General features: G+C 48.5%; 1 protein-coding gene and 1 long non-coding RNA gene across 8 annotated transcripts in view; one reads left to right on the top strand and one right to left on the bottom strand.

The window, feature by feature from the left end:
- The window catches only part of LOC146866131 (uncharacterized), a 52,424-nt gene extending 38,281 nt beyond the window's left edge, over positions 1 to 14,143 (bottom strand). Inside the window, exon 1 of the long non-coding RNA XR_014970502.1 lies at positions 13,529 to 14,143. This is a non-coding gene — a long non-coding RNA (uncharacterized LOC146866131). The remainder of the gene's footprint in view (positions 1 to 13,528) is intronic.
- NFIB (nuclear factor I B) overlaps positions 1 to 25,312 on the top strand; it is a 630,357-nt gene that overhangs the window by 272,880 nt on the left and 332,165 nt on the right. For 2 of the 7 annotated variants that reach the window (XM_085633748.1, XM_085633728.1), the window contains exon 1: positions 8,735 to 9,314. The exons of 3 other annotated variants lie outside the window; for them this stretch is intronic. In XM_085633748.1, the coding sequence (XP_085489874.1) occupies positions 9,297 to 9,314 (18 nt within the window). In that variant the 5' untranslated portion in view covers positions 8,735 to 9,296. Of the gene's footprint in view, positions 1 to 8,734; positions 9,315 to 20,882; positions 21,564 to 25,312 lie in introns of those variants that run through there. 2 more of the 7 variants (XM_085633732.1, XM_085633711.1) reach the window with 1 other exon arrangement.

The following is a 25,312-nucleotide window of genomic DNA, read 5'->3' as shown; positions in this document are numbered from 1 at the left end:
TGCACTGGGGCAAAATGTCAGAGTTGCCAGGCTACCGGGGAGTGCTAAGAATTATCCAGAGGTATGGAAAACTAAAGTCCCACTGCTAGAAAAACACCAAAATTGGCATGTGACTTTCACGTCATAAAAGATTCGAGAGTCACATGAGTGGCCATTTTGGGTGCTGGAATCGATGGCCGTTTTGTGTTTGACTCTTGAATCACTTCTGACTAGAGGGTTTCAAGACTTTATTCACTTCTGACTCAGAGTTTCATGCGGATAAAAAAACAAAGACATAGGAAAACAGTTTAGAAAGTGACTGACCACAAGCAAAGACCAAGCCCTTACACCCCACCTCTTATTTGCATGCCCAAATGGTGTACATTCTGGGGGTAGACCACAAGGGGGGGGGGGTTGGAGCAGGTCATGTGCCAAACCCCATTCCATACGCCAGAAGGCCATGTGCACTGCAGTTAACTGTTAGAGGATGGGGGGGGGGGGGAGGGGCACAAGAAGGGCACCTTACCCAACCTTTGCTACACCTAGCCATAGACAATGTGCAGTGTGCTGTGGCTCTAGGCTGACGGCACACACCACACACCAGAACTTGCGTCACCTGCTACCTTGTTCTCTTTTTTGCCTTGTCTTTTATTTCTGGACTGTTTACAAATTGGTGTTTTAAGCAGGGTGGTTGGCACAAGTTTTGGTATGTGCTGTGTGCATTGGTAACCATAACTGAATTTCAGTGGTTTGTCTCCTTCAAGCCATAACTCAGTTTTAACTGTATTTTCTCTAGTGTGTCTGTATTTGTATACACATATATACATACACATATATTTATATGCTATATACTACATTTCTTTCCGTAAGGGCGTCGCTATCACTAACTCACTAATGCCTTTCCCTCCACCCACACCTTAGCACCATTTTAACCAATGTCTCTTTGTTGTGGCACTCATGCTTTGAAAATGTTTTGTCACTTGTATTCGAAAAGCCTTAGCATTTATCAATTATTGTTTTTTTGCACTCATTGTATTATGGATACCCCAATCAGTTTTAGTAATGCCCCTGTACCCGTGATGTTTGATCCCCTAGCGCACATTATCGGATTCCCAGGCACTATTTTGATGCCCTTGCATTCAAAGCAGTGACATTTTGCAAAATGACGCCCCCTCAGCAAAATGTGATAAGGGGCCCCTGAGTCTCCCATATCTCACAGATATCCGTGAACGGGGACAAAATGAAGGATTGGGGGCTCCATGAAGGGTTATGTAAAGTTGTTCTTTTTTTTGTAATTCGTGGCCCTCGCCTTTTCCTTATGACTTGTCACTCATTTTTTTTTCTAGCGCTTGCCATCCATTATTTTTCGGATGACATGATACCCACCGTTTTCGAACACCTCACCATACGCTAATTTTCCAAATCTCTGGTACCTACTGTTTTTCCTGATGCTCTGGCGCTTTACGTTTTTTCAAACTCCCCCGACACTCAGGGCCATATTTATTACCCTTGCGGCACTGGGCAGCGCAGTAAGTCACATTGCTGTGCTGCCTGCGTCACAGGGTAAGGGCAGGAATTTTCCCCTTGCGCTGACACCATTTTGGCAGCCTAGCACTAGCGCAGGCACCCGTGTACCATGGTGCAATGATGCATGTGTTGCAGCAGGATTGTTTTTGTGCAGGAAGGGGCACCTTCTTGCACAAAAACAATCCATGGAGGTGTTTTCCTCGTTCTATGTGTGCTGCAGAATGCATCACACACAGAAAGAGGAAAAAACGAGGAGAAAAAAAAAATCCTCGTTACGCCGCATTCGCAGGTTTACCAGGTATTTTATATCTGGAAATGCGTCATAAACCCTGGGATTAGCGTGAGAACACCCACTGCAATGCAGTGGAGCAATGAAACTTGAGAGGGCCCCCCTGCCAGGTACGTGGAGGGCCCCCCTTCGGCCTCAATAGGGAGTTCTTTGGGCCGTAGAACTGTGCTGAGAGGGCCCCCTGGAGCTTGGGGCCCCCCCTGCACCATGTGGGCTGCGGGGGCCTGTGTTACACCCCTGCTGCAATGCCCATGGAACGCCTCACTTGTGCAGAGTAAGGCACCGCAGCGATTTGTGCTGTGTTGCCGTACTCCAGATTTATGAAGCCAGACAATGTGGCTTTGCATGGCTACATAAATCTGAGTTAGGGGCCTGCGTCACACATGTACCACTTTGCGTGGTGCAAACGTGATGGAAGCCTCTCATAAATATGCCCCTCAGGTGACTTTGGTGGCGCTTGTTTTTGGGTATCAACACCAATGATGCCAAGCCATTATTGGTGTTGATAGATGTTGAGTGGAGGGCGGCTTGGCATTTTCCCTCTATAGCTCCTAGTTGAAAAGAGCTTGTTTTTGGGTGCCTTGGCACTTACGTCTTTTCGGATGCCTTTGGCAGCGCTTGTTTTTCCGGATGTCTTAGCACTTTTTTTTTTTTTTTTCGACTACCTTGGCACTTAAGTACTTTCGGAAGCCTTTGATGGAGAATGTTTTTCCGGATGCCTTGGCACTTTTTTGTTTTTCTTAATGCCTTGGCATTTAAGTATTTTCGGAAGCCTTTGGCGGCGCTTGTTTTTTCGGATGCTTTGGCACTTTATGTTTTTTTTAAATACCTTGGTACTTAAGTCTTTTTGGATGCCTTTGGCGGTGCTTGTTTTTTCGGATGCCTTGGCACTTTATGTTTTTTGAATACCTTGGCACTTAAGTCTTTTCGGATGCCTTTGGCGGCGTTTGTATTTTCAGATACCTCGGCACTCGATCGTTGTCGGAATCTCTGTCACTCTGTTTCACCAATGGCCTGTGACATACGTTCTCGGAGATCCCCTAATACTCCCTTGGGATGCCTCCCCATTTAATGGCTGAGAGGGGTCTCAAAGTTTTCTTATTCACTCTTTTTCGGATTTCCAATGCCAAACTCTGATCCTGTGCCACCCCCTCGTTGTGGGCATCTCAGTGCCAGCTGCACTTTCCTTTCAAGAACCGCTCTCACGCTTAGACTGGGCCAAATGGTCCCGGCAGAGGGACGCTGGGGGCCGCACTCTCCCCGCCAGCAGGTGGCGCTCTCGCAGATGCACCTGTGCGAGAAGAGACCAGAGCGTCAGTGAGGTGAGCAGCTCAGAAGGGGGCTGACATCAGGGCCGACTCCAAGGCGAAGGCCTTATGGGAGAGGGAACCTCTCTCTCTCACTGCCCCAGCTACAGCAGTTTTATCATGGCGCCTCGGCAGCGCCATGTCGCTGGAGGCTATGAGGCGTCACACACGCACTCAGAGAAAACTAAGGCGAGAAGGAAAGCGGGAGATAAAAGGAGAAAGAACGTAAGAAAGTTCTGACAGGAGGAACGGATAATGAGGCCTTCTGTATCGGGTGAATGCGGTCTGCGCCTTTGTTTTCATCTGTTGCGGGGCTCGGGTTGTTGTGACAGACACGTTATGTTCGCTCACAGAGCACTTGCGGCGCTCTGCATATTTGTGTGTTAAAATAAACCACGTCTCTCTCCCCGAGAGCCCTGAAGCGCGGTCCCGGGTTTTACGGAAGAGGCCGAAAATGCCAGGCTGCCATAGTGGACTTGACGCTGTACTGCACGCGCATTCCAAATATTGCATGGCAACACCCTACAACAAATGGCCTGTATATTGATGGACACATTTCGCACCCATCGTAATCCCATTAAACTCACATCTGCATTTTCTTTTTTCTTTTCAAGCTCTTTCGTTTTTACTATCCTTGTCTCTCTTTTGGGGTCTCTTTGTTTGAGTTTTGTTTATTATTTTCTTTCTCTGTTAACTTGTGTTCGCTCATTTCTCTCAATCTAGTTTCCTTCCCTATAATTTTGCTATTGTTTGTTGTCATCATTTTACATTTTCTTTTACACTTACTTACTTGCTATATTGTACACGTGTATTTTTATCTCTGTGATTGTATGTAAGATGGGGTCGCTTTTTCCCGTCTTATTCTTTAATGTTATCATGATTTCTCTATGTCTGTCTTCATCCTCTTTTGATGAGTTCTTTCGTTTTACATTAATACTCCTTGTTTCTCTCTTCCGTTTCCCCTGGTGCAATTGCCACCGTTCTTATGTCCACCTTTTCGTGCGTTTTTCCTTTATCCTTCTTTCTTCATTTGTATTATATTGCTTGATTTCTACCACGTATTCTTCCTTTTTCTAATTTATTTCACCTTTTCTTAAATTGTATCCTTCTTTCATGTTCTTCCTTTGTGTTTTTTCCTCTCCTTTTCATTCCTTCTGGCTTAGTTTCTTTACAATTCGTTGTCATTTTTTTAATTTGATTGATTCCTTTCTATCTGAATTTCTTCTTCCTCTGGTATTTCTTTCTCTCTTTCTTTTTTCTCGTTCTTTCCTTAACTTGCTTATTTTCTTCTCCTCTCCCGCTGTATTTGTCTCTCGTCCTTCCTTTCTCATGCCTTCAATTCCCCCATCGTTTTCTTTCTTGTCTTTGTTTCTTTCCCATGCCCTCCCTAGGTTACTACTCTAAAGCCTTTCTTTTAAATGTTGGATGCCACCCTGCCTGTGGGTTCGTATACAAAGACCACATTGAGCAGTAAGTGCCAGCTCTTCTCTGAAATAGAAGTGCCTCATGTGAAGTTACAATAACAGTAAGAATCCCCCCCCCCCACACACACAGACGAAGAGAGGCAGCGCCGTTTCCCATTTCTGGTCAAAAAAATCTCCCACACTTGACCATTTCAGCAGCACATTCTTTTTAACGCTCCCCACCCAGCCTGGGCACTGGTGCCAACTCCGCCTGAGAAGAGTGAACACCGGCCTTAGCCCTCAGAGGCGTTGAGCCAGAAGTGTCCTTGTGTGGCTGGCACTGCCCTCTCACGGTGGCCATGTTGTGGGCAGTGCCCTCTTACATACACCGTGTGAGCGCGTGAGTCTTCGGTCCTGACTGGCACCAGTGCCAGTTATCTATGGGCAGAGTGGCAACTGACTGACCCCATAGCTGAGGGGCACAGCACCAGCAGCGCCACAGAACTGTGCCCACGCCCCGTCAGCCTGACCTGTTTTTGGTCAGCAGGCGGGGACGGACGTGTGTGTGAGAGTTTTAAGGTGTAAGTGGGAGTACCTCGCCCAGGGCGCTGTTGCGTATGGCTGGAACGCCAAATTCCTTACATGCCGTACAATGACCACCCCAATCCAATTCGTTTTGGAACCGAAAATGAAATATTTGCTTCCCAGATAAATTTTATAATCGACATTATACTTTTGAGAGGTAGCACCAAATGAATTTTACACCAGCGCGGTCGGACTTGTTCTAATGCCAGTTCGCATTTTAATGAAGTAGGTATTGTTGTTGCTATTGTGTGTGTTTATATATTTATGTTTCAAATTATAAAGAGGAGAGGGGTTAAACTTCCTCGCTGTGGACTGTGGGTCCCCGTGAGCTCCCGCTCAAGTCTCCGACCCCCGAGATGACCCTTTACATATAGCTAAAAGGCTGCGCTTTTCGGCGACTATTCTCTTTTTATAAGGGCCCCTCTCGTCAGACGGGAAGGAGAGGACCACCAACTCCGGCTGTACCGGGGAGGGGCGCCCCAAATGAAGCAGGATTTGGGAAAAACAGCAATATGCGACTCCCTCGTCCATAAAAGACCAAAAAAGGCAGCACGTACACACAGAGGGAGAGATGACACATTTAAAGTCCTTTTATTTATTAGATGCAGTTGTCAATAATATATGACTTTAACTTCACGGGGCAATTATTAATAGTCTATTTATAATTGCCCAGTGGCATACGGAGACGCTTCTACGCAGCTAATGTGATATTAAAGGGGCTGCGGGAGTAAAAGCCACAGGACAGACAGACAGGACGTGCTTTATACACAGAGCGTGGCTATAAAGTCAGGCCTGCTGCCAGGCACCTGGAGAGCGGCTCGGACATGGCCAGAGCCACAGACAGAGTGACGGACACGGCGCCTTATCACAGGTCCGCTGCGTCCCGCGGACAGCGCGTGCCAGGGAAGCTAATCAATAACCGATGCGGGCGGCCGCCGAGCAGAGTCCGCAGCGCGAGGCGCGTCCGCGAGACCGTTCATCCCCTGGATCCGCTCTCGGCGGCTGATATTTCGGACAGGTGCGCAAGGAATGCTTTTCCGTACACGCCGGCGGCGCCTTCTCAGTTCCAAAAAACATAACATAATGTGTGGGTATTACTGCCCGAACCATGCACTTGTGTTAATGCGAAACCTGTCAATAAATGTGGTGTCAGTGGGTACAAACGTGTATTGCTATCATGTCATACTCATTAATATATAAAGAAAGATGGGATTTTTGAAGAGATGTTCCAGTACCACCTACATATTATATTCATATAATACTCAAGGCCGGCCTGCTCAAGAACGGGGTAGTATTTACTATGTTCTGGAAAAGAGCAGCATTTTAGGGCTCAAGTATAGGGCAGTATTCAAATTGTTCTAGAATAAGGTAGTACTTGTGCTGCTCAAGAAGTAGTACTTGCGGTGTATTAAAATAGGGTAGTATTTATACTGCTCATAATGGGGTAGTATTTACAGTATTCTAGAGTAGGCAGGATGGGGTCTTTATTCTACTCAGAATAGGGTATTGTGTACAGTGTTCAAAAATAGGATAGTATTTATTCTGCTCTAGAATAGAGCAGTATTTAGTGGCCCCTTCTAAAGCTAACTCGTCGTATGAGTAGTATTTTTGTTTTACAGCGCCACGAGAAGGTCTTGGATTCTTCGGTGCGGTACGCGGCGGCGTTCATGTCATGGGCAGGCTGCCTGTGGTCACCGCCTCGTGAGTGAGTGCTCCGCTGCGGTGGGGGCACGGGGCCGGTGCTGAGGGACTTGACAGAGGAGTCGTGCTGGCGGGGGTGTAATACCGGGGGTCCAGCTGGCACAAGGCAGTAAGTGATCTCTCGTGCTTTGTTGTGAGTCACACGCGGGCTGGCGCACAACCCAAGCGAAGGGACACCCAGTGAAGCTCCCGCAGGTTCACGCTCTAGTGTCTTCTTTGCACGGCAACGCGCCTCTCCGCTGGAATTAATTGGGCAGAGGGCATTGCTTTAAATGGGCCGGTTATGAGTAGCGCCACTTTTTTATCTTGAGAGGGAGAGCACCTGCACTTCTCAAGAGAGACGTAATGCCTTTAATGGGAGACTACCGGCACTTTTCACAAAGAAGCAGGTACTCTGGTACAGAGTGCCTGCACTTCTATTTTCCCATTTCAAGCACAGAGGGCAATAGAGTAGGCATCATTCATAACTAGGTTTTTACAATGCCAATCCGCACCTTCCCTTCTTTCCTGTACAGGGGAACGCGTGCACAGAGTGCCATGGAGCAGTGCCACCTGGGCATGGCAGCTGTGACGGGGACAGGGAACTCCCTGGCCTGGTACTGGGTTGATGCCACAGTAGCTGACCCAGTGGTGGTGAGTGTCACCCACTTTGAACATGCAATGCAACGTCATCATGCCGAACTGTAAGGTGGCCCAGGTATAGAATCCTTACTTTACTGGGCACCAGAAACTCTCCAGAATCGACGGGGGGTCTCAGAATGTGCCATACGCTTTTAGACTAACATTTCGAGTTCTTTGTAATGTGAGTGGGGGCTTCAATCCACCAACACCATAAAGAGAAGCACGGAGCAGAGCATGATACAGCGCCGTACAGAGGCCAGAGCACCAGGGCACCGCCGGGTACCCCCGAGGAACCTGCACTAGTTCGCTCTCCTCGCCCCGGGATTGGTCTGCGGTAACCCCCCCCCCCCCCCCCGGGACAGCGCCCTCCACAGGCTGCCAGGTGTACAAACTATGTGGCAGGAGATAGTAGCTGGGGTGAGGTGCACCCCGCTCTCGCATGGTGTCCTTGTGGTACTTCGTGCTTTCTTGGGGGTTTCGACGCCCAATTCTGCACTGCCCAAACCGCCCAGTCAGCCATACAGCAGGTTTGAATGACGAAATATTGACACAGAAATCCACCTATAAATACAGCACAGACGTCACACCACGCTGCCCATTAACACTCGTTGCGGAACACAAACGCACATGGCAGCCTAGGGTGGCCATCAGGACGTTCCATACGCAGAAGGAGAGTAATTTTGCATTCACCAGTGGGCATGGAATAACTGTGTTCATCAAAATAGAAGTTCCTTACAAAGTGCAACTGTGGGAAAATAATGCAATTTTTGCACGCAATATTATCTATGTTAGCTAAATTACCTTCAGCTCCGGGATGCTCTCTACTTCTGTAGTGAAACGTGTGAAGCTACCTCCGTCTATGTTTAGCCGACCCTCTCTAAAAACCAGAACATGTGCTACGTTATTGAAATTTGCTGGAACAGATGGGGAAAGCGGTACTATCCCTGCATATCTAGGCCGCCTGGTTACACTCCCCTATAACCTAACATCCACACTGCAACAGATATATATCACCCGACATATAACAGACGTGCAAAACACACACTCAAACACACTAAAACTCCAAGGCACGTTTTCTGACACAGAGAGGCACCCTTCCAGCCCTGCTGGCTAGGCCCTCTTCCCTCAGCTCCCTCACTCGTGCTGTCTGACCCCGGCTGGCCTCGAGCCTTGACGTCTCGCTTCCCTCTCACTGTCCCTCCCCTCTCTGCTTCTGCATGAATATGTAGGATCCCTCCTCCCCAGTCCCCGTGGCAGCCCTCTCGCAGTCTGCAACCCCCCTGGCGGCCACTAGAGGGAGCCGCGTGCTGGAGACAGCGCAGGCCGAACGAGGGGTGGATGTATGAGGGGGAGTGAGCTGAGGGAGGGAGCCCCTGCCTGCGGAGGGAGGGAGCGCCGGGAGCTTCCCGGGCCAATCACAGCCCCGGTGGACCGAGGCCAAGAGCGCAGGCTGCGGCGGGGATCTGCAGAGCCGGCCCGAGAGGGGGGCAGGAGAGAGGCGCAGAGACAAGGAGAAAAAAAACGCGCACCGCCAGCAACTGCACACAGACCAGCCCAGCCCCAAAAAACGCCTCTCCTGGACCGCGTTCAAGTGAGCAGCTGCAACCCCTGCAGGAGCCGCTCCGGATCTCAGCCCGTGAGGAGAGCCTGGGAGCAGGGAGGGGGCAGCCTGGCCTCACCCACCCCCCTCCTTTCACAGGATTTCTTTTCCGGTTCACATTTTTTTTTTTAAATTGCCAGAAAGGGAAAACGCCACAGACTCAAGGCCACTCGTGGAAGTAAATAACAACAAAAAGCAACCTTTTTAGGAAAAAACAAACACTGCAACCTAAAGCTATGTGAAGCCCCCAGGCCTGTGCTGTGTCCAGATTTCAGGATTCCTTAATGCAGTACAGTGCGATGGTATGTGCCTGGGATCTGATCCGTGTCCATGTGCTGGTTGTCATTGCTTTGAACTGTGCATTCACATGCAGCCTGTTTGTGTGCCTACTTCCCAGAGGGGCAGGATCTGTGGTCAGAGGTGCAAGATTGTCCGTCTGTGCTTTCGCGTGCTCTTGGCCGACCCATCCGTCTGGGTCCCGTCGCACTCGTTTGTGCCAGGATCCTTGGATTGTAGTTGAGCTTGCGCCTGAACTTGGCACATTTCTTGCGGTAACTTTTGCTTTCCCCCCTCCCTCCTCCCCCTCCCAGCCTCTGCCTGGCAGCTCGCCGTGGGAAGCTGAGAGTGTGCGCCTCCTGCAGGGCGGAGGCCTGCCTTGCTTCTCCGGCTCTGCAGGAATGTGCCGTGTCGGGCTTCCGCTGCGGCCGGCCGGGGCGGATGGGGCTGCTCGCTGCTCCGCCGCTGATCCCTGCACTACCGCATTGCTGCTGCACGGCGGGGGGAGGGAGGGAGGGGCGCGCATTCCTGCCCCGAGACGGCTCGCGCTGGGCCCGGGCGGAGGAGGGTTACAGTGGGGGCAGGGAGTGCAGGCACATTTCTCCAGTGATCCCCGGCAACGTTTGTTCTACCCGCACCCCCACAAACCCAGTCTCAGACACGTGTTTCTCTGCACTTCGGGCTGCGTGTTGTGTTTCTCGGTTTGTCTCTTGCGCTTGCTTGTGTTTGGAAGGGGAATTGGGTTGTTCCCCAGTCCAAAGGTTGTCAGAGAGGTGGGGTTGCCCGACACGTGTGACAGGAGGTATGTGCCTTTCTGGCGTCTGTTTCGACGTAGCTTTGAGATGGTCCCGAGTTCTGAAGTTGTGTGTTCGCTTTGCATACGCTCGTTTCCTTGTGCACATATTTTACGAGGCAGTTGGTTCCTTTATTGGGGGTGTCGTGTGCGGCTGAATTTTAAGCCTGTGGAAGAAGCTGTGTTGTGCAGGCCTGCTCTTTTGTGTTGTCAGGGGTGCTTGTGCTATGCCGTGTCAGTTGTACTGCAGATCCCTGTGTTTCAGGGCAGTGCAGGCAGGCCCTCTTTTTCGGGACCCAGCTGCCTTGGTTGTGCCTGCCAGTAGTGTTATCTGCTGTGACTGCTTGATGTCTGTGTTGTGGGGTCCAGTTCTGCTTGTGCATTTCAAGTCTGTGGTGTTAGTGCTGCCTATGTGTGTTGTGTTTTGAATTGTGCGTGCATCTCCCTCTAGTGTAGCTCTGTGCTACTCTGTTGTGGGTGTTGTGAGTCGATGGCTAGGCCCTGTGTGTATGTTGTTTTGAATTGTGTGTGCACCTGCCTCGAGTGTAGCTCTGTGCTCCTGTTTTGTGGGTGTTGCGAGTCGATGGCTAGGCCCTGTGTGTATTTTGTGTTGGGCACCTGCCTTGAGTGTAGCTCTGTGCTCCTGTTTTGTGGGTGTTGCGAGTCGATGGCTAGGCCCTGTGTGTATGTTGTGTTGGGCACCTGCCTTGAGTGTACCTCTGTGCTCCTGTGTTGTTGTGAGTCGATGGCTTAGTGTAGCTCTGTGCTCTTGTGTTGTGGGTGCTGTGAGTCGATGGCTAGGCCCTGTGTGTATTTTGTGTTGGGCACCTGCCTTGAGTGTAGCTCTGTGCTCCCGAGTTGTGAGTCTATGGCTCTTCATTCCTTCAGCAGTTAGGCCCTGTTTTGAAGTGTGTGTGCCTGCTTAGAGTTCAGTTATCTGCTCCAGTGTTGTGGGTGTTGTGAGTCGATGGCTAGGCCCTGTGTGTGGGTTGTATTTTGAATTGTTGTGTGTGTCTGCCTAGAGTGCAGTTCTCTGCTCCTGAGTTGTGGGTCGACTAGTCCCTGTGTGTGTGTTGTGAATTGTGTGTGGACCTGCCTTAGTGTAGCTCTGTGCTCTTGTGTTGTGGGTGCTGTGAGTCGATTGCAAGGCCCTGTGTGTATGTTGTGTTGGACACCTGCCTTGAGTGTTGTGGGTGCTGTGAGTCGATGGCTAGGCCCTGTGTGTATGTTGTGTTGGGCACCTGCCTTGAGTGTACCTCTGTGCTCCTGTGTTGTTGTGAGTCGATGGCTAGGCCCTGTGTGTATGTTGTGTTGGGCACCTGCCTTGAGTGTAGCTCTGTGCTCCTGTGTTGTTGTGGGTGGTGTGGGTCGATGGCTAGGCCCTGTGTGTATGTTGTGTTGGGCACCTGCCTTGAGTGTACCTCTGTGCTCCTGTGTTGTTGTGAGTCGATGGCTAGGCCCTGTGTGTATGTTGTGTTGGGCACCTGCCTTGAGTGTACCTCTGTGCTCCTGTGTTGTTGTGAGTCGATGGCTAGGCCCTGTGTGTATGTTGTGTTGGGCACCTGCCTTGAGTGTAGCTCTGTGCTCCTGTGTTGTTGTGGGTGGTGTCGATGGCCCTTCATTCCTTCAGCAGCTGGGCTCTGTGTGTATGTTGTGTTTTGAAGTGTGTGTGCCTGCCTCGAGTGCCGTTCTTTGCTCCCGTGTCGTGTCTGTGGGTGCCCCTGCGAGTCCCTGAGAGCAGCCCCCCCCCCCTCCTGTGGGGGTAGGGCCGCCCCACAATGCTCGGGTTCCTATCCATTAGCCGGCCTGAATGCGGGTGTGCGAGCACTTGGCAGCTCTCGGGCCAGGGGGCGGGGACGGCCCTCTTCACGCTGTCACAAGATGCCGATGTGGCGTGATGTGAATTATTATGAGGGCTGTGAAGACGGCCGTCCCCGCCCCCTGCAGCCACCGCAGGGCCTGCCATTGAACTTGAGACGGCACAGACAAGATCTCCCAAGTTTTTTTAAAGTACAGTAGCTGGCAAGGAAAAGGCGCCAAAACACACACGATTAACTCGTGGGCTTCTCCGGCCTGGCCCGGAGCTATTGTCCTGACTGAAACTTTGCATCTGAACTCGCGGAGAACAGAAAGTAAACTTCGGATCGGGGTCGGAGTAGCTGTCAAACCGCCCAGAAAAGCAACGCTGTTGAATGTTGACTTGGAAAGTCAAGTTTACAATATGTAAATTTTGCATGATGGGGCCGAAAACAGAGCGCTCGTAGCCACGCCGCTTTTGCTACTTCTGAAAGCCGCCAAGTTTAACTGACGCGCCGCTCTCGAGAAAGCGTTTGCACGGTGCATCAGGGCAGCTACCTAGCATACATATTCGCGCTATTTAGCTGCAAACTGAACAGGAAATGAAAGCCGATTTTACCTTCAAATGGATCCTTTTTTAAAGTGGCATCAAATTGTGTTTTTTTCCCTTTACTTATTTTTCAAAGGTGCTAACAATTTTTCTTCTTTGCTTTGCAATTGGCAAAACTTGTATACAGTGAGGGGCGATACAGTCTGGGCTTTTTTTTACATGCGTTGTGTTCAATTAGATTTATGTTGTTGCAGAGCCTGGTGTATCTTTGGGGTTAACCTACATTCTACAACTTGTAGCAGAACAGAGCTTGCTGTGCACAGACTTTGAAACAAAGTGGCGCATTTTAGTTCTCTTGAGATTTGTTTCTTTCTTAAAATTTCGCACTGGGAGTAAAACACTTGGCAGTCTGAACTGTTTGTTGTAACTTTAGGCCATGGCTGGTTTGTTGTTTTAGGTTTCAGTACAGCAGTGGAACATGCAATGGGCCCATTAACACACACTGTCCATGTGAAAAGAGGTAAAGAGGGGGCAGCCACAGGCTATCGTAGGTGCGCATTCAGAAATCAACATACACATTTGCAATTGTAGTTTGGTGAACATCGGCAGAGGGTTGGGGTGTCATACCTGCATGCCTCCCCGATAGGACCTTTGAGATAGATAGATAGATAGATAGATAGATAGATAGATATCAGATATGTTACACGAGGCAAATGTTATTTATTAGCTATATATATATATATATATATATATATATATATATATATATATATATATATATATATATATATTCCTATTAAGTGTTGTCTTTGCTTAGATAGCTTATCACAAAGTGTCATTGTTGTGGGACCATATTACTTAGCAGTGCTATTTACAGCGTTGTGAAGTCACAAGCGCTACAGAAACAACTTCTGTTGAACTTTGCTGAACTTCGGGTGGGCCTATACCTTGGGTATTTATTTATACACACTACTTGAGAGCCAGTTGTTGGGTATGTGACTCAGGGTGAAGTGTACCCGGCTGTATATTCTCTCAGCGTTACGCTGCAGCTCATTGCTAATGTGTCTATAGTACCCTGTTGTTTTTTCTCTGTAACTTACGTGAGGTAGACCGTTAACGTGGCGTTTTGCCGTCCCGTCCCCCCTGCGGTGCCTGGAGGTGGGTTGAAGTGGGGGCACCCCACAAAGGCAGATTCGCGGCAGTGGCTGTCCTGGCGGTGTTCGCTGGCTCCTCTCTTCTGGCCCTTTCTGCATGGTGTCCTCGGTGGGACGGCCGAGGTGTCTGGGATCCCCGGCGCTGTCTGCAGCTTAGTTTCCACCCTCTGTCTGTGTGAGACAGGGTTTCTTAGAAAGCAGAGGGAGCCGGGAATTCGGCGCATTTTAGGGAGTATCACGTTGCGCAGAAAGAGGGGAGTGGGTGACGTGAGGTTTCTGCTCAGTGCAGAGGGTTTTTTCCTCTCGACGTTTTCAGTTGTTTCCTGATTTTGTAGGCGGCTGAGAATTATAAATGCACGCGGAGCGCCCCACACACAGATTCGGTGAACTTGGTAACGTGTGGAAGCCGCAGATGGTGTTAAAGTGCGTGTGGCGACTGGTTGGTATGGGTTCCCAGCATGTGGGTTCCATGCCTCTGGATGCAGTTTGTGCTTGGCATGGGGAACGCCCGGTACCGGAGCGGTGTGAGGGAGGCGGCCCCGGCTCACTTGTCTGGAATACAGGGCGCCCGGTGCGCGCGCGTAGACAAGGCGCTCCCGGTGCGCGCGCGCGTAGACGAGGCGCCTTGTGACGTGCGGGTCTTCAGTATTTTCCCTCTCTCAGGGGTGCATTGCCTTCACTATGTGACATAAATAGGGGGTACACTGCTTTCACTCGACGTACATAGAAGTGGATTGCTTTACCCTATGAGTAAAGAGGGGTGCATTACTTTCAGTTTGTGAGTCTAAGGGGTCTTACATTGTGTGACTAGAAATGTATTTAAGCTTACCCTTTTGAGCTTCCAAGGAAGGTGAGGTGGAGCGGTTCTGGAGACTGACCATTGTGAAATGAATAGGGATGCATTTTTTGAGGAGGGTTAGGGGGGTTTTCAGGGTGCGGGTGGGGTATTCAGGTCTGCGGGCAGAATTTTGATTGTTTATAGGTTAAAGAAGTCCAAGGAAGGCGGCATCCCAGTCCGGGCTGAGGTCTAGGCTTTAGCTGTGACGTAGAAGGGTACATTGCTTTCACTCTGATAAGAGGAGTCCCCTACGTTCACTCTGTGACCCCATGGCTGCATTTCTTTCACTCTGTGATTAGAAGGGAGAGTATGTCTTTTTTCTCTCTATGTGCTAGAGAGGTGCATTGCTCTCATTAGGTGACTATATGGATACATGACGTTTGAGGTGGGCATAACTCATGTAATAATTTACCGTAGTGTAGTTATGCAAAATTACATGAAATTATGCAGAATTGCACAAACCCTGAAACCCTGCATTTAGCTCTATTTTCTTAGTGAGAAATGCACCCTTGCGCCTAAAATGAACCCGAGTATACATTTTTGCACCAAGAAAATAGCTCTAAACGCAACAGAACAGGATCAGCAGCTTGCACTCCATTCCTGTGCTCATGGGTAGGCATTTTTGTCCCAAATTACTCTAATTTATGCAAATGTGTCTAATCGAGTAATTTTGTGTAAATTCTTGTCACAACAGTATCGCAAAATTACCAAAATTACTCTGATTGCTCTGGAGTAATTCTTATTTCACCCAGGCCTAATGGCGTTAACTATGAAATAGCCAATCACATTACTTCACTATATGAGGTAGTAATGTACATTACTTTCAATCTATAACTTAGAGGGACGCATTACTTTTACTCTGTGGCGTAGACCAGTGGTTCTTATCCTATTGACTTCTGTGGACCCCCTCTTAATCCTTACTGGAACCGAGGGACGCCCACTGAATCATTATTGGAATCTAGGGACCCCCAATCACTCATTTCCGTAAGCAAGTTCCTCTGAAGTAAGCATTTTGGATAAGGTGACTGCAAAATAACTGAAAAAATACAGAAACAATTATTCGTCATACAAATACACAAACTATGAAATATTTAATTCACACACAAATATAAAGAAATATACATTTTTATGTTAGTAGGAAAGTTGGACGTTTTCCAGATTCAATTGAGGCCACTCATTGTCCACACTATATTCTCTTGGATGCACCTAGACTTCTCCTACGAATCAATCTGAGGATACTAACTTAATTTTAAGCCTCTAATTTCAAATTCCTTCACATTTACTGAAGATTTAAAAATTCTCAGTTGTACATTTTGCTTATTTTTACACACTTTATTAATCTGTTAGTAATATATAATTTTCTGAGGAGTCGCAGACTCCCTGAGAAGGTTTCCTGGACCCCAGACCACAGTTTAAGACCCACCGATGTAGAGCATTCATTACTTTCACTTTGCGACTAGAGGGTACATCACTTATACTGTGTGACGTAGAAGGCTGTAATACTTTCACTTTGGGACTAGTAGGTCTGTTACTTTAATTCTGTAGCTGGAGGGGTGTAATACTTTTGCTCTGAGACTACAAGGTTCATTACTGTCAATCTGCGACTAGAGGGGTACGCCACTTCCTCTCTGCGACATAGAAGGGTGTCATTCTCTCACTCCGTGACTAGAGGGGTGCATTGTTTCAAAATGCTTTCACATTATATCCACTTGATCGCGTGAGGGTGTACATTCCCCTCTGTGACGCAGAAGGGTATAGCACGTGGACTCTGTGACGTAGAGGGTATGCTGGTTAACACTGCTGCATCAGGTGATTTATACAGGTTAAGCACTTGAGAAACCAGAATTGAAAGCCGGGCATTGTCGATTTACTGTAAAGAATAAGCCCAGCAGACTGGGTCCCAATGGAGAGCTTAAACATAAAAGGACAAAGCAATATAATCGGCACCAAGACAATAGAGTGCAGCTCCTGGACGGCTCATGTCGGCGTTTACTTCTATGAGAGGCTAGGTAAAGCGCCAACATGGCCTCTTCCAGACACTTATGGGCACTGACCCATGGAGGGCGCTATGCTCGTAAGTTGGACACTCTGCCGGGGCCATATACGTCCCTGCAGTCTGGGAACAGAATCAGAATGGCCGGCTTCAGCTGCGTCTCGGGGTGCAGTTCTGGGCTTCAAGGCGCCTGGCAGCTTTTGTCGCGATGCCGCAGGGCCCCTGGACTCTTTGCACTGCGCCATGTCGGGTGCTGTGCTCCGGCCCAGCTTGTGGCGGAATGGTCCGCGCTGCTGCGGAGGAACTGGAAAGACAGAATCGAAGGTATAGGCATGGCCCTACCTCCTAGGCGCTGTTTCCTGGGGAATATACGATGTTCCATGTGGTAGGGGCAGTACTTCAGGAAGTAGAGTGTCTGCTGCTTTAGGTAGGAACGCTGCTCTTTGCGGTGGACACGTTGCTCCTTAACGACCTCTCCTTACCCCTGGTTGGTACTCGGGTCTCAGCACAGCTTAAGAACTGTGCACATATTTGTCCTGACGTCACAGCTATACCCAGCCCTCTCTTTATGCAACACATGGGGGCCCTGAGCTAAGGAGCAGCAGGGGTAATCACATTGACAGGCTCTGCTGTTCCAGGGCCCACGGTGCCCATAGAGCTGCGGAGGGATACACACCATGCGTCGTGCTAGGGTTACTAAGGGCCTTCTTTTCACGACAAACTAGCGGTTTTCACTTAAAGTGAGGCGGAAGTAGCGGTTCCTTATGAAAAGGCCGCGTTGTACTCAGTGCCCACAGAGCTGCGCCGCGGAGCTCCGGCGTCCACCAGAGGAGGGTGGGGGCCGGGGCCCCACCACACTCACGGCTGCCGGCGCCGGGGACAGGCTGGAGGCTCTTCAGAAAGTTGAGGTTGCGGTGGCAGTCATCCCAGGTCATGTTTTCATTCCAATAGCACCAAAGGCCCGAAATCTGAGATTGCAGAGCGTGCCAAGGAGTGCAGTGCCAAGCGCCTCCTCCGCGGGGAGGGGGTTTCGCGGCTCTGAGGGCACTGGCCGTGGTTAGTGAAAAGGTGGACCTAGTGGACGTTAAAGACGTTTGTCGCATGGGTGTATAAGGAAGGGCGCGTCTGATATCACGTGACCTGTGAACTCGGCTGCTGTGACACCCACACTCACCGCACCCAACCGTGAGGGTGCTTGTGATGACGTCAGGGAGGGTAGGGGCACCATGATGCAGTGAGGTCGATAGCAGTGCAGTGAGGGCACCAATCATGCAGCGAGAGCGATGGAGGCGCGCGTGAGGGTGACAGTAATGCAGTGAGGCTTCCAGGGGGGTCCAGTGGGGCAGATGAAGGGAGTGGTGTTGATGTCAGTGAGGGTGACACGATGGCCCGGGTGTGCGTTGAAGGGGTGAGGGTGACAGATATGCAGCGCGGCTGAGGAAGGCAGCTAGGGGTAGCTGCAACAGTGACGACGGCAGTGACAGGTGCAAAGAGTGTAATGAAGAGTAGTGCAAAGATGGTGACCCGAGGGTCATTGTAATGCACTGAGGGTAATGAAGGAGTGAGTGGGGCTGACCTCGCTGCAGTGAGGGTGGGGAAGCTGTTGGTCGGTTTGTTAATTGCGGCAGGGGTGTTTGTATTGACTGTGGTGAGTGACTGGTGAGGATAACAGTGATGGAGAGAGGGTGTTGAAGGCAGCAACGAGGGTGATGGAGCAATTGATGGGGCCGCTAATACCTGTAGTCAGAGTGACAACACTACAGAGAGAGGCAGTAATCAAGTGAGGGTGGTCACGGCAGTGAGAGTGACAGTAATGCAGCGAAGGTGACGCAAGACGTGAACGTGAGGGTAATGCAGCGAACGTGAGAGTAACGCAGGGAGACCAATGAAGGCTGTTGAGAGTGGCGGTAATTAAGGTGGCGAGACCCTAATGCGCTGCAGGGGACGGTTCAGTGTGAAACCGCCCGGCACAGCCCGAGGAGAGGAGGGGTTTCTGGGAACAATGGCGCATTTGAATAATCTCCCTACCGCCCCTCCCTGCTTTTTACACTCTCACGCTGCGGGCACGGAGGAGGGGGCGCCAAGTGCCCCAGCCCCTTGGAAGCACTTTAGAAAGAGGAGCACGGCGGCTCTTCATGCTGGCGCGGGAGGGGGTGGGAGCACCCCACACTGCCCTTTCCCACCGCCTGCTAGCAGCTGAGGTGGGTTATGCAGAGGCACACCCATTGAGTCTGCCCAGCACAGGGACTGCAGCACCTCACTCAAAAGTGACATCAAAAACACACACACTAAATTAAATAAAAAAACAAGCAATTAGGGAAGTAAGCACGGGATGGACTTAGTAAAACACGGACAGGAATGACATTTAACATGATATAAAATGGCAAATACGGATTAGCAAACACATAAACAAGAACAAAAATAGATAATATACAGGCAACGAAGCAAAAAACACTCACTAATACAAAGAATATTAAAATAATGGGTTAAATATAAGAAAAAGTCAACAATGGCATGTTAGAAAAAGCTATTGCATCTTACAATAAATACAAAATTATAGATTGAATAAGGATAAAAACATTAAAGTACAGCAAAACAAAGGAGTTGAGTAACTAAATGGAACATTAATTAAAAAAAAAAGAAAAAAGTCGAAAGCAAATAGCGAATTAAGCAAACAGAAGTAAAAAAAAAAAGTAAAGCGAATCAACGTAGTAAGGGGCCAGTGGTACCCCGCGCTAGGACCGAGGGTCGGGTGCCGGCTGCATGCTGCTGTGAGCGGCCTGGGGGGCACGGCGCTCAGGCTGAACTCATCCTGCGTGCGGCCGCCCTCACCCTCCCTCCTCCCGGCCACAGACTCGTGCCTCTCCCCGGCTCCGGGCTGCAGAGTAGCGCCGCCCCAGGCTGCCCTGACCCCGGATAACCGCAGCGGCGGCGGGGGCGGGGGTGCGCCGGGCTCACGCCGCAAGTGCAGCGCCGCGCAGCTCCCGCCTGCCCCGTCCTCTCGCTGCAGCACCCACCCACCCCGCAGCCATCACCCCCCAAGACCTTGAAGTACCCACCCAGCACTGCTTCCAGTGCCAAGCCACGTTTTTGAGTGAGATTGAATAGATTTTTTTTATTAACTACTGCTGCCACCACCGAAAACTTTCAAAAAAGCGCGTTTTGGGTCCAGATTGGGCGATTTACGCCGGCTATAGGGTGGCAGTAATAGTAATTATGATACCCACCTACCCCTTGAACGACTGGGGTAAGATACTTTGTGTCCCAGTTTTGCTGTGTGCTTTAAAGTGGGATATTTTTTCTTCTGTGGTAATGGTTGACCGAAGGTGGGTCCGGCCCTCTGGATACCTTTGATTTCCTTCTCAAAACCCTACACCTGGCACGTGCTCCAAAACCGTCGCCGGAGTTTCCTTGGAATACCTTTGGTGGGAAAGGGGTGATGGTGGTTTTGTTGTGTGTGTGGAGGTAGAGTAGTGGTGAGGCTTGTGGGTGAGTGGGGGTGGGTCTGGGACTGCTGCTGGTGGAATGGTGCTAGTTTTGAAGTAGTGGTGTGGCTGTATTGTGGGGGGTGGAATAAAGAAAAGGTGCTGGCAATTGAAGTGGACGTTTTTAATGTGGTGCAGTGGGTGCGCCTCTGTGGTTGGTTGATCATGTGGAGGTTTCAACTGGTGAGTCATCCGGCACTTATGGAGTGCTGTGCCGGGGGTCGTGGGGGGGGGGGGGGGGTCGTAACGGTGCTTTGGCAGTATTGGGGGAGTGGTGAATTGGAGGGGACTGGTAGCGGAGGGGGTGTGATGGTACCAGTGAAGCTGTGGTGGTTGTGGAGGCGCACCAATATGTGATTGGTGTTGGGTGGAAGTGGCAGAGGGTGAGAGCAGGTTAATCATTGTGGAGCGGTGCAGCGGTAGTGGTTATGTAGGGAAGATGTGTGCTTGTGGTGGAAACGGTGGTGGGACGAATGGATTGTGGTGGGTGAAGTGGCAGAGAGGGTCAAAGTGGCTGGGGATGGGTGGTGGTGGGTTGAGTGCTAGGATTGATATGGGGCCGAGTATGTGGGGGGAGTGATTGGTGTGTGGTTTTTCTGTGTGGTTGATGGCTGGGTGGTAGCCGTTAGTGGTGGAGATGGTCATGTACCCCCTTCCCAACCCTCCTGTAGCGGAATGTTCCAATCCCTGATTTCTTTGATGACTGGGGTTTGGGAGGAGAAGGCAGCGGTCCCGTTTCCTCATTCATGAGTGAGTTCGAGAAAGTAACCAGGTCTCCCCAAAAACAACTGCGAGAAGGGTGTAAACCTTCTGTAAAGTTATGGCGCTCCGGTTCGCCTGGGAATGCGCGCCGGCAGGGGGGGCGGGGTGGAGTGTAATGCAACGTGCGGGACGATTGTGTAATTAAATAATAATTAAAAAAAAACCTCTGAATCCGGAGGGCGGGGGACGCTCAGTGCCTGCTGCAATCTCACTCCAACTTGCAGAGGGGAGCCAGGCTTGCAGGGGGAGCCAGAGGCGGCGAGGAGGGGGGAGAGCTCTCGGGTGCGGGGGAGGGGAGGGGGCATTTATGGTTTTGATTTTTTTTTCCGCGGAGATCATTTTTTGTGTGACAGCGAGAGAGCAGCACTGGCGGAGAGAGGGGAGACCGCGCGAGGGAGGGCGCTTGGCTCAGGTTGCTGCTGGCCGGTCGGGACCAGGGGAAGACGAGAGAGGAAGAAGGCGGGAGGGAGTGAAGGCGCTTCCTTCTGCTGCCGTCCCAGCCCCGCCGCCTCCTCTGCCTGCAGCTCCGCGGCCGGACTCCCGCAGCACCCCACAGCCCGAGGACGAGGTGCCAGCCCCTCTCAGAAGCGTGCCACCGCGGGGCGGAGGGGCACCCGCGCGTGGGGTGGGGGCGCCCAGCCGGACCCCAGCAGAGACCTCCCCGGAAGCCGCGCACCTTCCAAGCAGTCTCGGACTCCGTGTTTTTTTTTTTAGCGGCACTGGCGGCGCAGTGATTTTTTTTGTTCGCAGAGGGCCAATCGTGATTGATTTCACCCCCGGTCTCAGGTGGCTGGGGGATGAATAGATGACATTGTTCCCTTTTCCTTGGGTGCTTTGCTCTGGATATCTGGCAACGTGTTTCCCAACGGAGTCATGATGTATTCCCCTATCTGCCTCACTCAGGTAAAGAAGACGTGCGATATAACAGATATTTTTAATGCCAGTTATTAGATAGATGTATACGAAGTTTGCAAAACTATGGGTTTTCTTCGAGTAAAATCTATCTATCTATCTATCTATCTATCTATCTATCTATCTGTCTGTCTGTCTGTCTGTCTGTCTGTCTGTCTGTCTGTCTGTCTGTCTGTCTGTCTATCTATCTATCTATCTATCTATCTATCTATCTATCTATCTATCTATCTATCTATCTATCTATCTATCTATCCTGTATAGCTCCAAAACATATCGCCAAGCAGACATCTGCGGAGCGCTTTTTGTGGCATACGGCACAGCTTTCATGGGATCCCCGCAGTCTAAGACCGTATCCCAGTACCGACAGTGCCGACCTACAGAGTTGCATAGGGGGTCGGGGCCTGCTGGGTGGGCACTGTGTTGCACGAAAGGATACATACTTCTTGCTTTTTTCCCCCGCGAAGGGCCAGCCACGTTTTTTTTCTTGTGATACACTTTCCAGCTAAAAAGTTTTGTATTTGCCGCTCCACAGACATGCACGCGATGTTATCTTAAATCATAAGCCCATGTTATATCTTTTTGCACATATATAAATCATGTGTAATGTATCACATCTGCACATAAATGCTCACCTGAAGATGTATGTAATAAGTAAAACACTCCAATTATACAGCAAAGTAATGGGTGGAGTTATTTCGGCAGCACCAGCTTTGAGTAACTATTTATGTATAATTTAGCTTTTAGTCTCCTCGTATTTGCCACATGGACATGGTGCAGTCAAAGGGAGCATTAAATATGTGTTTGTGTTTGTGTGTGTGTGTGTACACACACACACACACACACACATATTTACATGCACATCATTCAAAATGTGAATATTTTATTTGTCTAATTTTTTTTAAACACCACTGCTTTAAAAGTGTATTTCCGCTGAGCATCCTATGGGGAATTAAAACAAAAACGGCCTCATAATAATGCAGACCACGTTGGCTCATGTAAAACCATATCGGGGGCTCTGGTGCCATTTACAAAAGGCACAAACGTATGCATCATGTTTCTATATACATTCAATGTTTAGCTATAGTTACTGTACAAACAGCAGTGATTCGATATCCCACGGGCATTGAGTCCTATCTGTGACTTGTTTTCCATACGTAGCTAAAGTTGTTAATTACATCTTGGAAAGTACTGAAGCGCAGAGAAGCGTTTTTTTGCATTGAATTTATAAAAATAAAAAAAACTGGTGGTATGGATTGTTCTATTCTTATGACGTTTAGGCAGCATCCGTACTTCAGCCTCGTGGTTTAGCGCCATGTTACCGACAACCACCGTCGAGTTAGCAGAGGGAGGTGGCATTGTCGAGTAAGAGAATGGGACTACTTTGAAGCCCTGTGATTTTAGACAGAGGTGGTAACCGCCGAACGTCAAGTTGGAGTTTGGGCGGTTTAACTGCCAAAAGTTCAAATGTTCCTTCGGTCTAACCCTGAATACACAAATATAAAAAGGAAAGAAAAAAACAATGCACGGTTGAGTTTACAGATACCAGCTGCCTAGCAGGTCACTGTTGCTAGTGTTTTTCGTGCAGAAAGAACACTGTAGTTGGATTTCCCAAAATCGCACACAAGCACAACTTCGTAGAACTGTAGACTTCAGCTGAAAATCACTTCTTCTGCAATAACCATTGGGGCAACCAGCAGTCCCAGACAGACAAAGAGAGGTAGCCAAGAAGGGAATTTCTGGCAATAGAGGTGATATCTGTGGCCAACATTAAGTCTATGTGACATGTTTGAAGAGGCTTGCACGGACAGTTATGTCACAGGATGCTTGCCCAGTCACTGTGCCCAGTTTCTCGCTACTCTCAATATATTGTTTAATTGTAAACATATTTAATCTGCTTTCCAAAGCAATCATGAAATTGATTTTGTGTGAAATAAATAAACAATTAGTGGGAAAAAAATCTCAGATAATAAAAATGGAGGTGTGCGCATACACATCCACATATACACACAGATTTGAGTATGATACGCTTTCATCTCTCTTTAAGTTTATATATTTAAAAAACACAGCAGGCAGGTAGCCCTATAGTGTATACTTTATGAACCTATAGCACTACAGGAGATCAATATGAAACATATATCATGCTCAAGTCGTGTGTACGCATGTGTGTATATGTATACATAATGGCTAACCATGTATTATGAGCCTATACTAAAAGTGTTTGGGTCTGGGTACATATAACATAGAGGGCAGGGCAAAGCAGCCTTGTAAATATAACCAGGTTACACAGTAGGCGTTATTAGCCAAAATATAGCATCACCTATATTCTTCCTTGCTTTATTTTTTTACATTCCATGCGCAAAAGTTGGAATTTTTATGGGCCTCGGCTCCGTGGCAAAATATTCCAAGTATATGACCCCATATCTATGACAAATGTCTTTAAAAAAAATCTGCTGTTTGTGCAATAACAATAGCCACAACAAGGACACATGTGTATTAGTCATAGTGTAGGTAGTTTAATCAAGGGCAATATTATAGACTCCCACATATGGCCTTTGTAATGTATCTTTCATATAACACTTAACTAGGGAGTAGCTTTTCATGCTTCCCAAATATGCACATATTCAACACTATTGAATCACAAAGGCCCGACCCTTGCCAAGAATTGAAATTAATATTATATTAAATAATCTACGGTCCAGGTTGTCTTTATCATTTTGTGGCTCCCTTGATCGTCACCAATGCCAAATATATGTTTATTTTTTATGAGGTGCTCTACCTTAAATTAATCTGCTAAATATGTTTTTTTTTGCAATTTAAAGGTATGGCAGTGACATTATTAATGTTTATACATCCCACAGCAAAAAAGCAATAATAACTAACTACATATAGATGTGGATAAACATAGATGCATTTTACCTTTAGTCCTAAAAACTGAAGGCATTAGATCAGAAGAATACATACACATGTCTGTCTATCTATGTATTTCTTATAGCAATTTAGCAAGTATATTGACTTTTATGGTTACATTTTTTATGTACGTTGAGTCCATTTTGTATAAAAAATACAATTGAGATTACAGTGCATGGGCTGTGATTACTTCAGAAGTTCACTTCTGTTACATGCACTTTCTTTTATAGGATAGAGCAATAAACTCTTTTAATTTAATTTTGCACTTGCCTACTACTGTGTTTTTCGCGTATTTTGAAACCGTTTATAGTTCCATAAGACAGCACCACAAATTGTTTAGCCTAGAATCAATTTTCTACTTAAGGAAATTCTTTTTAATCAGAAAAAGGAAAGGTAGAAGAACACTTTAAATTATCAGGGAACATGTAATTAATATGCACCATGGGAAAAAAAATATATAACATTTTACACATGCTTTTTCTCACATGTCACATAAATGCTGTGCCGTACAACTTTCTCTTGCACATGTTCCATTTCCAACCTTTCTTGTTGACTTTTCCCACCCAATTTGCCTTGTATGTTGTAAACTGTTCATTTTGATAATTTCTTTAGTGTGTGTCTCTTTCTTTGTCTGTCACCGTCTGCTTTCCTGTGTTTCTATTTTTTTTACCGTTTCTCAATTGAACTTTTGTGGGCAGTCTTTCTTTGTTTCCCTCTTTTTTCCTGTTCCTTTCTCTCAAGTAGTAAGAGAGTGCTCCAACAGAATGAACGTTACGGCTCTTAATTAGTGATATACCTTTGAACCCTTTCGGTGAATTTATACAAAACATCTA

Source organism: Triturus cristatus, chromosome 2_1 (genome assembly GCF_964204655.1).
Source record: "Triturus cristatus chromosome 2_1, aTriCri1.1, whole genome shotgun sequence".
NCBI lineage: Eukaryota > Metazoa > Chordata > Amphibia > Caudata > Salamandridae > Triturus > Triturus cristatus.
Note: the sequence above shows the minus strand (reverse complement) of the source record. Positions and strands in the feature narration are given on the sequence as shown.